The sequence below is a fragment of the Zingiber officinale genome, chromosome 2A (genome assembly GCF_018446385.1).
Source record: "Zingiber officinale cultivar Zhangliang chromosome 2A, Zo_v1.1, whole genome shotgun sequence".
NCBI lineage: Eukaryota > Viridiplantae > Streptophyta > Magnoliopsida > Zingiberales > Zingiberaceae > Zingiber > Zingiber officinale.
The window spans coordinates 115,074,400-115,088,007 of record NC_055988.1 but is presented as its reverse complement, the minus strand read 5'-3'; the positions used below and the strand labels follow the sequence as shown (position 1 = coordinate 115,088,007).

Below are 13,608 nucleotides of genomic sequence, written 5' to 3'. Positions count from 1 at the left end.
GAGAATGTGAAATGTGTGTCCTCACAAGGTGTTCAATTGGCTGAGTCAATTTTCTATAGATGTATATTTTCGGAAAGTACACATGAGGTATTGTCATAATGAGGTCTGGGGTTTGAATTTCAATAAAATCGAGGTAAATGTCTCCCTTATGTACTAGTCACTATTCCAAAGATTAATAATCGTCCGTGATTTACCTCATCCGTATTAATCCTGAAATAAATTGATAGAGACATTAGGAACGAACATATTCACTTTTTATCGCAATATCTTCATAAAGCAAAATTCTTTCTACGTTTCGATATCAACTATAAATTGACGATTAATTTACCTATCACATGGGGACGGATTAAGTCTGGATGAGCGTAGAGGCGCGATCAGGTGTCTTACTCACAGTGGGGACGCCGTTCCTTTGATGCTACGAATAAGGGACGGTCATTCCGAGGTAACCGGGACCCACTGGCTCTTTGCATCGAATGCCCAATCAAAGTGGGGGTCCGTCAAGAGTAATTGGACTGAAGGATTACGAAATTGCATGATCCCTGCCTTGTGCTCATCGTGAGTAACGAACGAATCGCGTTAAGAGACGATAGCTGATCCACTTCGGCTGTCTCACCCTCAGCCAGCGCCTCCAATCCAATCCACCCATTTTCCGACCAGCCATGGCCGCTTCCCTCTCTGCCGTCAAGCTTGTCGCCCCCTCCGCTCTCCCCTCTTCTTTGCCCCGCCTCCTCCCTTCCGCCGCCCGCTGCCACCGCTCCGTTTCCACTACCACTCTACACCTCCGACTGCACACTCGTAGGTCCTCCCTCTTCCCCCGCCTCTTCGCCTCTTCCGCCTCCGCCCCCGCCGTCGCAACCACCATATCCGTCGGAGACAATCTTCCTGACGCCAACCTCTCCTACTTCGGCTCCGATGGGGAGCTCCAGACCGTCACCGTCTCTGATCTCACCAAGGGCAAGAAAGCCATCTTCTTCGCCGTCCCGGGGGCCTTTACCCCGACGTGCTCGCAGAAACACCTCCCTGGATTCGTGGAAAAGGCCGGGGAGCTGCGTGCCAAAGGCGTGGACACCATTGCCTGCATCTCGGTCAACGACGCTTTCGTGATGCGTGCCTGGAAGAAAGATCTCAACATTGGGGACGAGGTTTTGCTGCTCTCCGACGGAAACGGGGAGTTCACCCGGGCACTCGGGGTGGAGCTGGATCTGTCAGACAAGCCCGTGGGCCTCGGCGTCCGATCCCGGCGCTATGCGTTGCTGGCAGAAGATGGGGTTGTCAAAGTGCTCAACTTGGAGGATGGAGGTGCCTTTACCTTCAGCGGCGCCGAGGACTTGCTGAAAGTCCTCTAACAACCCTTCAACGTCATCCCTGTTTCAGGTCCGTGCCCCCTTTTTTTTTTTTTGGTCTGTTTGCAGTTATCTATTTCTATGATCTCCAAAACTGTTGAATTTGGATAAACGAATCCTGGTTATGCTTTTTGAAGAATGAAATATTTAGTATTTCCTAACTTTCTGGAGAACCAACTCAGGCAGTTTGATTGACTGGTGAAGATTGTTGTGTGTAGACCAATTGTTTGCCCAAATGCGAGAAAGAAATGCAATATCTGTCATTCATAATCTAGGTGTCTGCTGAAATCTATCATGACCTCTCTACTGATTTTTTAAATCAGTCACAATATCTCCAATCTGCCTGAGTGTTAACTTTTATCCATTAAACTGTTGTCCATCCAATGTTAGCGGATCTCCAATTCAGTCAAGGGATCTATATCACCGGCTAATTCAGTAACGTTGAATTATTTTAGAAAAACAAAGTTAAATCTCTAACAATTAATTCTCTGCATTCAGTTTGTAGGAGAGAAGGGGGTTTTTCGCTCATCGGGGATAGTTTGAGGCTTTGTATCTATAGATCTCATTAGTGGAAAGCACTTCTATGATTCCAATTTCATTCCATTAAAGTAAATTGAGTAAGGAAAAAGTTGGAAGAAAGATTTAATAGGAGTTTAAGAATTGATTCATGAGATCCCATAAGACTCCATCGATGTAATAGCCGGAGTTGATGGCTCAAATTGGTAGGTTTCAAAAGTTGAGCTCAATTCGAGCAAGAAGCTAATGTGGATTAACAAAGAGTATAGGTTCAGTGAGATGTCAAGGAAGTGTAGTTATATTGGCAATAGGATCTTTGGGAATAAAATATTTCGGTATTGTGGCAACCTGTTGCATCACTAGATCCATGAACTTGGTCTTTTCCGTGAACCAGCATTGCTATGCCCTCTGAAATTAGGCGAGCGCCATGGGTGAACACACCACCATGCTAAGGTAAGGGACGGTGAGTTTCATCAGAATTTAAGATGGCCAACCTCATAACCAGCATCTTGAATTCACTTGGTTAGCATGGATGATTTATAGGGTGATAGAGCAGAAAACGGATTGGATCTCGACTAAACAATCACATAGGGAGGAGTCCAAGTCAATGATCCTCTGAACCAGCATCCGGAGCTCACTCAATTTGTCATGGATGATCTTCCGAGAAGTGGAGTAGATGAAGGCTGGATTATGATGGGGTGATGACGCTTGCTATCGCCTCACTTGAGGTGGTAAAGACAGCAGGGGACTGGGTTTCAAGGGTTTCATGTTTTAAACATTTGATTTTTTTTTAAAAAAATTATTAATTGTTGATTGGCAAGTGATGCGGATTACTTAGCTGAATTGGTGTTTCACCATTGCATCAAGTTAGCAGTATTTATATAACAAGTGATAATTTTATTGAGTAAATGATAGATTTGATAAAATGGTTATGATAGATTTGACAATGCAGTAAAATGTACATAGTATGTTTAGTAATTACAAAATGTAAAGAAATGAATCTTAAAATTTCATTCAACAACTTGGTTACGATACCATAGATTTTACTTATTTTATAACTATGAACCAAATAGACTAGTTCGATAAACACCAAAAACTTCCTTTTATATTAGCTGCAGTCAGTCCTCTTATGGTTCCCTATCTTTCCTTTTTTCCTATTTATTTCCTTGCATGTTCTATTACTAAGGAGCAGAGCGTTTCAGCTGCTAGAGATTGTTGGATATGCATTATGATTCTGAGTTATTAGAATATCTTAGTTATGTTTTGGAGATAATGGTCCAGTCCAACACACAATCGTTAGCTTAACCTTCAACGATAGATCAGTCAACAAGATTGATATAAGTCAATGCCCAAGTTCTTACTCCATCTCAATCAACAAGATTTTTACCCTTATTTTATTGTAATTAAAATTAAATAACAATAAATAATTGGATCACCTTCTGGTAACACACCATTTGGGATCTAACAAACACTCTTTGACTGCACAAGATCTTACGCCTGGAGCAATGTGCATTCAATTTTGTGATGGAAATCACTGAAAACTCCTGATTTTACAATAATAATCTACCTAGTTTGATAGAAAGATGGAGCAACCAAATTATAGATAATCACGAGACAAAGAAACCTAAAAAGAATGAAAATATGTATTGCAAGCAAGATCTATCCTACTCGATAAAGTGATGTGATAAGCTTAAGAAGGCCCTGTTTGAACTACAAGAAACAATCAAAACAATACGCTGATTTTTCTACTAATGACGGGTCCCAAAACGCTCATGCTAAAATACGCTGAATTGTTTGACAAAAGCCCTCTGATGCTTAATGAAGCTCGGGCGCAACCTTGAGCTGAGTGCTTCAAGTACTTGGGTACCGATTCACACAAGGTGCTTTGGGAGGCGATCGAGTTGTAGGAAGGACTTGAGAGGTCGAGTCGCATGAGGAGCTTAGAAAGCCGAGTTGCATCGGTCACTTAGGGTGGTAAGTTGTAGAGGAGAGCCTCGGTGTCGAGTCGTATAAGAGACTTGGGATGCCAAGTATAGGGGACTGGAAGTCTGAACCGAATAAGGAACTAAACTAGAGTCATGTAGGTCGTAGTTGCTACCGTGGAGTAGGGCAACGTGGGTTGAAGTTGTTGATGTGGAGGGATTACAATCACTGGGTATCACAAATTCCTCTTTCAAGTCAGATCGAGGATTGAAGATGAATGAGGCTCAACTTAGGCTGAGTTGAAAATGAAAGTTAACTAAATCTAAGAAGTTCAAAAATTTAGAGCGGTCCATGTCGGGACATCACCTCATGGCAATTTCCCACCTATAATTTGAATTATGTCATCATGTTGTTATGTCATTATTCACCTAACAATATTGATATTGGAGCAAAGATAAAGTCGTCATCTTAACAACCCCTTCAAGACAACCACACACTTTCTAAAAGCAGATAAATCAAGAGAGATATTTATTTTAATACAACGATTCTTTGCATAGAAAGATCAGACATCCAGTGAGATATTTTATACAATTACACATTTACTTGATGATATTCATATGTTACCTTTGATACCTGTTCTATTAAAATTATAGTGATGATTTTTTTTTTCTTCATTAAAGTAGCCATGACATTACCTTTGATACCTGTTAAGGAAATAGCATCATCTTTTTTGCTCCAATAAAGTTATTGGGCAACATTATTTTAAGGGGTATTTTTATTATTCAATAGCATAATAATAATATTGAACTAAACTAAAGAATTTAATTATGTATTATATGTGAAATTATATATAGCCCAAGATATTGTTAGATTTTATTTCTCCATTCCATGAGTTTATATGTTATTTTTTAACACATGAACTTATCATTATTGACAAATTTAATAAAATAATTTAATGCGTATATTCATTATGAGTTTGATTTATTAGATGTGGATTATGTGGGTAAAAACTAGTTAATCTACTTTTCTATTATTATTGATGGACTAATAATGAAAATAAAATTTGAGGTTATAAATATAAATTGTAGTCCTCTTAAAGTGGGCATCACAATTGGCTCTGCTTTCTTCCCTCCATAGATCAGGAGAATATGATTATCATCGTTTTAACTCTTACGAAAGATAAAGCTCCTACTTGTCTGTTTTAAGTTGCTCTAGTAAAAAATAATTATATTCATCCTAAACACTCTTCACAATTCATTCACAATTCGTCCCCAGATTTTAAGTTGCTCTTACAACACAAGAGATGAGAAATAAATCTCTATTTATAACTTTCAAATTTAATTCTATTTTCACAAATTATTATAACTTTTATGATAAAATCCGTGTATAGAATTATTTTATTCTTTATAATTCATATGTGGCAGCACAATTCTTAGAAAATTCTTCCAAATCCTATTATAGGTCATTAAAAATGTCTTCTTGCCCACGTATAATCTAATGTAAGTATTATGTAATATTTGAAACTTTAGCCAATGGATAAAGATGATTTATGTATTTTTTTTAAAAAAATAATGTTTCAATGAGCCTTGGCATCCACGGTAATTATATTTATATATTTTATATATTCAATACTAAACTTAAAATTATAGTCTTATAATCATAATACATAATACATGATCATCTTTATTATCTTAAAAGTACATCAAGTCATCCCACAAATAAGTACAACAAGTCATCCCACAAATTAACATAATTGATATCTATATTATGTTAATAGGTTTTGGGATAAAATACCTCCCAATTTACTTGTTTGTATTTTTCATGGGACCGATAATACTAGATCACTTGGAGTGAACGATATTATCTTTTACTCTAATTAAAGATATAATAAGTTTTCACGAAATATATGATGTGATAAATAAAGGTAAGACTCACTCTCATATAATTAGGATTTAAATGTCTCATCGGAGATATCCGATAATATTAGAATGACATAGAGTATATTGGCATGATTCCTGCGCAAGGCTGACACATAAATCGAGAAATAGTTTGTCTCCACAGGTGTAGCCTAGTTAGTATTCAGATGATAGATTTACAATACATGAGTAAAGTTCGAATATTCTAGAGTTCATTTAGGGAATAAGTTCCTCTAACTAAGAGATTGTTCGGTATCATGATTTACCTCCCTTCTAAATGACTTAAAGTGGATGTAACGTTGAGTGTCTTACTAATACTCATTCAATTTTTTTAGATTTATCTGACGGTCAATGTGTGAGATTGAGTCATTCAATTTTAGGATTATTTGGACCGAAGACCTAAATACATAGATATAAAAATATAATAATAAGTTTTGAAAAAATAATTAAATAATATGATAATTTTCGAAAAAGCGCACCCAAAGTTCAAGATTGTCCAAAAAGCACATTTAGATTTGAGAATGCTCAAAAAATACACTTCTTTATTATTTTACCCCTATACTTTTTCTCTTTTCTTTTCTTTCTCTTTGCATCCAATATCTTTTCTCTATTCTCTTTAATTAAATTAAAATTTTCTTTATCCTTTGCATGCATGCATGCAATAGTCACGATGATGTTAACTTTTAAAAAACAGCATCATATCTTAATTACGTATCTTCATTACACATGTACTGTTGTTGTATTGATTTTTAAAACTAATATCACGGTGGTGCTAGTTTCTAAAAACTAGCACCACAGTAATACTAATGTTAAACTATGGTATTGATTTAAAAAAAATAGTAAAAAAAAACTTATTAAATTTTAAAGCACAATAGAAACCCATAAAAATTAAAATGAATTCAATCGGAACTATTTAGGTCTATCAAGAATTTTAATTGAAATCTATTGATTGATTTAGGAGATTTAGATTTTTGAAAACTTAATATATAATGAAAGAAGATAGTACATTGAAGATATTTATTATGTTCATGTTTGATGTTGACATTCGATCCCTACGATAAATTATGTGTATATATCAATTGTATTAAAGTTAACTCGAATTTTTGAAATACTTCGGAGTTCAAATATATTATTTTTGAGTGTTTTAAAAAAAACCATACTGTAGTTGTAGTTGTACGTGTTAGATTTTTGAAATCAATATAATTATGATGTTGATTTTTACCAAATAACATTATAACGATGCAAATTTTTAAAAATAAGTATTATAATAATTATTGCATACATGTAGAGGAAAAAGAACAATTTAATGTAAGAGCAAAAATGAAAAAAAAAAATACTATAGGTACAAGAGAGGAAAGATAAGAAAAAATCAACTCTGACATGAGGGTTAAAATAAAAACAGAGATGCATTTTCGAATATTCTCAATTTTCAATATGTCTTTTCAAATTTTGGGTGTGGCATTTAAAAAAGAGAAAATTTACATACAGTCTCAATTGACAAACACAATTTTACATGCACTCTCTATTGAAAAAATTCTTTGTTTTCACTCCCTAGTCTAATATACTTACCTAATTGCCCCTGATGTTTTAAATATAAAAAATCTAAAAATGAATATAAATCCTCTTAAATTCAGTACATTAAACTAAAATCTAGTATATTTTCTATCAAATTGAGTACGATTCTTTTTTCACCTCAATTGGATGGAAAATATACTATATTTTCTTTAAATAGTATTAAATTGGATGGAAAATATATTAGATTTTCTTTAAATGATACTCAATTGGATAAAAAATATACTAGATTTTTTTCAAATGGTACTGAATTTAGAAGGAATTATATTAAATAAGAAAAAAGTCGTACTCAATTAAATAGAAAATATACTTGATTCTAGTTTAAAATGCTAAATTTAATAGGAATTATACTCATTTTTAGACTATTTATACCTAAAAAATATGAAGGGCAATTTTAATATAAAATATACTAGATTTTCATTAAATGATACTCAATTGGATAGAAAATATACTAGATTTTCTTTAAATGATACTTAATTGGATAGAAAATATGTTAGATTTTTTTTTTACATAGTGCTGAATTTAAGAGAAATTATATTAAAACAGGAAAAAAAATATACTCAATTTAATAGAAAATATACTCGATTCTAATTTAAAGTGCTGAATTTAAGAGGAATTATACTCATTTTTGAACCTTTTGTACTTAAAAATCTGAGGGGTAATTAGATTATAATATTTGTATGAGGGAGTTGAAGCAAATAAAACTTTACATGCAGGAAATGGAAACAAAATTTTTCATGAGTGGGGATTGCAGGTAAAATTCAAATTGTCATTGAGGATTTTTTTCTATTTTATCATTTAAAAAATTACCGTTGCAAATAAAAATATTTCAGTAATCAATTAATAAAAACAAAAAATTGTTATACTTTTTGTCAAATCAGAGGCAAGGTGAAATTTTCTGCGCAGGTGAAACCCTTGGGCGTGGCGCTGTGTCACGCTGAGACTGCCAGCGCGTCAGATTCATGGAAGTGTCTCTCTTGGTTCTTCCATCGATTCATTAATGCTCCCACTAAATTCACAGGCTGTCCTCTGTGGCATGCAGACCGTGTGCAGATGTAGGTTTCATTTACTGGACATTATTGATGTCGTCAGATACTGTCGGTTATTGTGACGTGACCCACATCAAATCATACTCGCCACCCTCAGGTGTGTAGAGTGGGGTTGTGTTCTCGTATGAATGAAACACTCTCACCTTTGGGATGTACAGAATCATGCATTAATTTTATCAAAATTAATTCATATTATAATGTGAATTATAAGAATTTATATTATAATAATTATAAAATCATAATTACTCCAATATAAATTTTTATGAATGTTAAATATAATAAATATACATTATAATAATTACAAAATTATAGATATTATAGTATGTATTACAGTTATAAAATTTATAAAAAAACCAATTGACTCAAAATATAAACATTGAGATAATAAGATGAGATGTTGGACTGAAAATTAATTGGATAATTATACATAGTTGAATAATAGGATGAGGAGTATTTAAAAAAAAATAAAATAAGATGTTTCATTAATAATTTTAAAAATATGTTTTTTAAACTTTTGTCCACTAAGTTCCGTATGATCACACTAAATGTTTATAAAATTATGATTTAGATTATATGATCCTATGATCCGAAAGCATTAAATTGATCAAGGGCACGAATTTATAATGGAATCAAAATGGAATCATCATAATCGTATAATATTGATAAGATCGGCATGAGTCACCATATAGACAATTCAACTCCGAACAGTGGCGGATCCAGAGAAAAATTTAGAAGGATGCTCAAAGAAAGACTAAAAAAAATTTCTTACTATCAAATAAATATATTAAAAGATAACAGTACTAAATACTTCCATTGCTTTTCTCCAATTAGTCATCCCTGAATTAGTAAATGTCTCATCTCCAACTTGACATCTTCTATGAGAATCTTTAAAGAGATAACACCAAAAATAAAAAAACTACATCTTTTGATATGCTGTACTCTAACCATGAAATTTTTTTAAACCAAGCAATTTGAAAACTTCTATACTCTTTACCAAATTGTCTTTGGGGATAATTATGACCAAATGGTTAACAAGGCCCTCTAATCAAATATTCTCTTCGAATATGATCTCTAATAGAAATATCAAATTCATTAATTGGTTTGCGTAGCCCTGGGTCACTAACAACATCATCCAGGTTGAATTCAATACGAGAATATTTTTTCTTACTATTTTCTTTCATAGAATTCTTAGAAGACTCAATACTTCGTTTTAAAAATTTCCCCATAACCTATGTCAATTTCTCAAAATTATTAATTTATGCAATCAACATAACAATTAATGTACTACCAAGTATAAATCATGAAATTAGAAATTAGATGAAATAAGGAACAAAATTCATCTAAAATTGAAGAGATTTTGCTTGTTGTGGAGAATCACCAGCGGAGCACAATGGCAGCGGCGTCGATAGTGGCAGGCTGGCAGCGACGTCGACGGAACAGGCTAATCGTGAACAGTAGTGACGTCACTGGCGTAAGGCGTCGACGAAGTGAAGAGGCAACAAAGATGAGGGCAACGGTTTGAGGAGACTGGAGAGGGGGAAATAATGAGATCTCCTAATACAATTAAGGTTTTTGGTTTAAAGAAGAAACTATAAAAGATTGGTTTGGAAAAAAAAGGGTTCGGCGGCTGAAAAAGAAAAAGAAGCTTTGCTGTGGCAGAAAAAGATCGAAACAAGAAAAGAGGGAAAATGTTGTTTTAATGGCACTTTTGTGAAAAAATCCAATAGTTTTAAACAATTATAATTATACCTTTAATTTTTTAATCATAACTAATGTTTTCTTTTTCTCTAGAAGCAAGGGGGTGCTTCCGCACCCCCTCGCCCCCCCTACCTCCGCCAGTGACTCCGAACTCCAACGGATAACTTCCTTGTCCATGGAACCACGGATAACATTCTCATTGACGAGTAGCGATAGCAGAGGAGGTGATGCCGGTGACTTGAGGGACGCACGAACTTGGGCATACACGAGAAGAAAACCTTAATTAATTTTACTTGGGTGGGCATTGGCGGCTTGCGGAAGGGGACACACGAACTTTGACGACTCAAGATGGAGAAGAGGGGAAGCCGGAAGACGTCAATCGTTGGAGGGGACGATGACATGCACGAGCACATCGTATGGAGATGAGGGGAGAGAGGGGCATTAAAATAGTGAAAGCAATAAACTTTAGTTAATTGATTCAATAACTCCCAATTTATATGAGATAATTTAAATATTTTTTTAAAATCATAATTAAATTATCCTATTAAAAAATATATAAATTTATTTTAAATTTTAAATTTATTATATATATTATCAATCTATTATTACCATTAATATCATTAATAATATTATTATTAATTGTATTTAATTTATTATATAGAAAATTGTAATTAAATATCAAATTGATTTAGTTGGATCAATTTGATGGTTCTATTAAATATTAAATTAAAATTTAAAGATTTTAATAGGACTATACAATTCTTTGCTTGGGATAAGAACGTATAAACTATATGAGAGTATTACACTCCTCTGGGAATTTAAAATCAAAGATTTTTTTTTTTTTGACATGACAGTCATAAATTCCTTCATCGATATACTGGTATCATGATTTCAGTCTGGGTAAAGCTGGGAACAAAAACAAGTCCAAACGAAATCGTAGAGTTAAATTTGTACTGTAAAATTTTACGCGAGATGGAAATAGGAAAATTAAGCAGAGAAATGTGTCCTTCCCACCGCCTCTCAGTTACTGCCCCAAGAAGCAGCTTCACTCGCTAGCTCTCCATTAAGCAAAGGAATGTGTCCTCCTTCCCACCACCGCCAACAGGCAGCAACAGAGCAACCTCACTCGCTCTCTCCTGCTGGTCTGAATAAATAAGGCATAACCTCAACCTACAAATATCTTTGGTCATTTTTAGTTGAGAGTTCCTTTTTTTTTGTTTTTTTTTTCGCTAATGCTTTTGCTCAACCTTTCAGATCTCTCCAGTATTCCATAAACAAGTTTCCTGGTCCTTCCTGCAGCAGAAGAAGCCAGCAAGTTCTTAAAGATGCAGGTAATTAAACAATCTTTTATTCTTCTTCTGCCGCTTCCTTTGTTTGCTCCGAACTCAAATCCGAGATAAATGCCTCTCTTTTTTTTTTCGAAATTGTTTACTTCATGTCGAGTTTTCTTAGGTCTTTGTTTTCTTGTTCCACTTGTAGGCTTGTGTTCTGAAGGTGAACTTTTGCTGTGATGGGTGCCAGAAAAAAGTAAGAAGAGTGCTTCACAAGATCGAGGGTGAGTGCGCACATTGAACACTATTCTTCCTTTTGGTCTTTGATTTTTTTCCCCCTTATTTTTTTACATCGAATGGCAACCAAGAAACAAGAATAGACTTCGTTTTGGGCTTCAGGGGTGTGCACGGTGACAATAAATGAAGAGGAAGGGAAGGTTACAGTGACAGGGGCTGTGGATCCAGCCATCCTCATCAAAAAGCTTAACGAGGTTGGCAAACATGCCGAGGTTATTCCCACAAAGGGTGGAAACCAGCCGAACCTCACCGACATGCTACAAAAGCTCAAGCTTGATTGTGTCAAAGGACAACAGAAGGAGAATGGAAAGTCGCAAAAGGGTGGTGGTGGTGGTGGTGGAAAGTCGCAAAAGAGTGGCGCTAGTCACAAGGAGCAAAAGCAGACTCGGGAGCAGGGAAAAGGGTTCAAAGATCTGAAATTTCCCAATCTGAAGGACCTCAAGTTGACTTTCAAGGAGGACAACAAGAAGTTCAAGTTCAATCCGCCTTCCAAGGACAACAAGATGGATGATGGAAACGTCGAAGACGACTTTGACGACGAGGACTTGGACGATATGTACGATGAGTTTGGTGGTGATGGGATGCTTGGTGACCGTAAGAGGATGATGAAACCCAACATGAAGATCTTTAACCAGCTGAATGTGAAAGGGAATGGTGTAGCAAATCGTAAGAAACGTGGTGGTGGTGTTAAGGGAGCAAATCTAGTCCAAGTGATCAACAAGGTTATGGGAGGCAAAATTGGCGGCTGCGGCTGTGGCGGTGGCGTCGGAAAACAAAACCAAACCAATGGTAGTGGTAGAAGAGGCCATGGAACTCATGGGAGTAAGAAGAATGGAGGAGGAAGCAGCAAGAAGAACAAGGGTGGGAATCATGGAAACCATGCCGACCCGTCATCCCGGGGAGGTAGCAAGCGTGCTGGCGGAAGCAATGCCGGTGTGGGACTAGGGTTAGGAAGGGCCCAGCCCAACATGATGATGGGCGAAATAGGAGGTTTTCCGTTGGGCGGCATGCCGCTGGGCTATTTCCAGCCGGGGTCGATGCCACCGGATATGATGATGATGGCAAGTGGAAACCACCCCTACTACCACCAGCAGTATATGCAAGCTCTACTGCAACTGCAACAGCAACAGCAGCAGAGGATGATGATGATGATGACTGCAGTAGATCGGCCGACTTTCCCGCCGGCGCAGCTGAGCCACGGATATGGATACAGTCGGCCAGTGTACACGCCGCAACCACCGCAGCAGCTGCATCCCCACGTGGAACCATACTTGATGTTCAGCGATGAGAATCCTAATAGTTGCTCGGTAATGTGAAGGGAGCAAAAGCGAGCTGGGTGTGCGCTGCCTGCTTCTCCGTTTTCTTCATCAGTCGCGTTGTTTTCGTTTTTATGGAGTTTGGCTTTAGGGCTTTAATTTGATCTCCCTCCGTCTGGTAATTGCTCGCTATAGTTTGCAGTATATAGGAGTCGGCGGTCCTTAATTTACCTTGTGGTTCTTAGACAGTTATTGGCAGTGTTTCTTGTGCAGAAATTAGAAGAAAATTAAAGATGAGTGTGGATTGCGACGCCTGAGATGGGGCGAGAATTAGGCTACGAGTCTTCATTTCGATGCTATTAGGATCGGTCGGTCGACTAAATGAATATGAATCGATCCGTCGACTAATAATATTAGTCGTCTGATCCGCAGTTGACCTAATTCAGATTTGATTTTTAGTCAAATGAAGCATAGGTTTGGTCGATTGAATTAAGCAATATGCCATTTATCTTTAACATGTCGACATTTTAACGTTCATCCTCGGCCTCGTTGAGCTTATTATTGACCATGCATCATGCTGATGTCAGCCATTCAAGATTTATCCTCGTCTGCTTCGGATACCATGTCAGCACATTAGACACTTTGGCTGTCATGTCACATATACATGCCACCTCAGCTTCTAAGTTGATCAGACCTTACTGTTCGGTCTCTCAGATCGTTCAATCAATCGGTTAACCTGTTCGGTCACCTAACTCTACAAGACCAAG

General features: G+C 36.2%; 2 protein-coding genes and 1 pseudogene across 4 annotated transcripts; all 3 read left to right on the top strand.

Moving 5' to 3' along the window:
- Positions 1 to 491: 491 nt before the first annotated feature.
- Positions 492 to 1,504, top strand: LOC122041984 (peroxiredoxin-2E-1, chloroplastic-like). Its single transcript, XM_042601890.1, has one exon. It carries the CDS (start codon positions 660 to 662, stop codon positions 1,344 to 1,346), a length of 687 nt encoding a protein of 228 aa, XP_042457824.1. The 5' UTR covers positions 492 to 659; the 3' UTR covers positions 1,347 to 1,504.
- A 4,236-nt stretch (positions 1,505 to 5,740) lies between these two features.
- On the top strand, positions 5,741 to 5,835 carry LOC122044551 (annotated as a pseudogene).
- Positions 5,836 to 10,996: 5,161 nt separating this feature from the next.
- LOC122041982 (heavy metal-associated isoprenylated plant protein 32-like) lies at positions 10,997 to 13,154 on the top strand. 3 transcript variants are annotated; one of them, XM_042601887.1, is made up of 4 exons: positions 10,997 to 11,174; positions 11,272 to 11,348; positions 11,497 to 11,572; positions 11,688 to 13,154. In XM_042601887.1, the coding sequence occupies exons 2-4, from the start codon at positions 11,343 to 11,345 to the stop codon at positions 12,899 to 12,901; spliced, it is 1,296 nt and encodes a 431-aa protein (XP_042457821.1). In that variant the 5' UTR covers positions 10,997 to 11,174; positions 11,272 to 11,342; the 3' UTR covers positions 12,902 to 13,154. The 3 variants fall into 3 exon arrangements, with proteins under 3 accessions (XP_042457821.1, XP_042457822.1, XP_042457823.1); XM_042601888.1 differs by lacking the exon at positions 10,997 to 11,174 and having other exon boundaries at positions 11,202 to 11,348; XM_042601889.1 differs by lacking the exon at positions 10,997 to 11,174 and having other exon boundaries at positions 11,218 to 11,348; positions 11,669 to 13,153.
- The last annotated feature ends 454 nt before the right edge of the window (positions 13,155 to 13,608 follow it).

Bases quoted from the DNA above. Each gene is read 5' to 3' on its own strand.
- LOC122041984 (XM_042601890.1), top strand. From the start codon at position 660: ATGGCCGCTTCCCTCTCTGCCGTCAAGCTTGTCGCCCCCTCCGCTCTC.
- LOC122041982 (XM_042601887.1), top strand. The intron at 11,573-11,687 runs GTGAGTGCGCAC...TTTGGGCTTCAG, and splicing joins AGTGCTTCACAAGATCGAGG to GGGTGTGCACGGTGACAATA.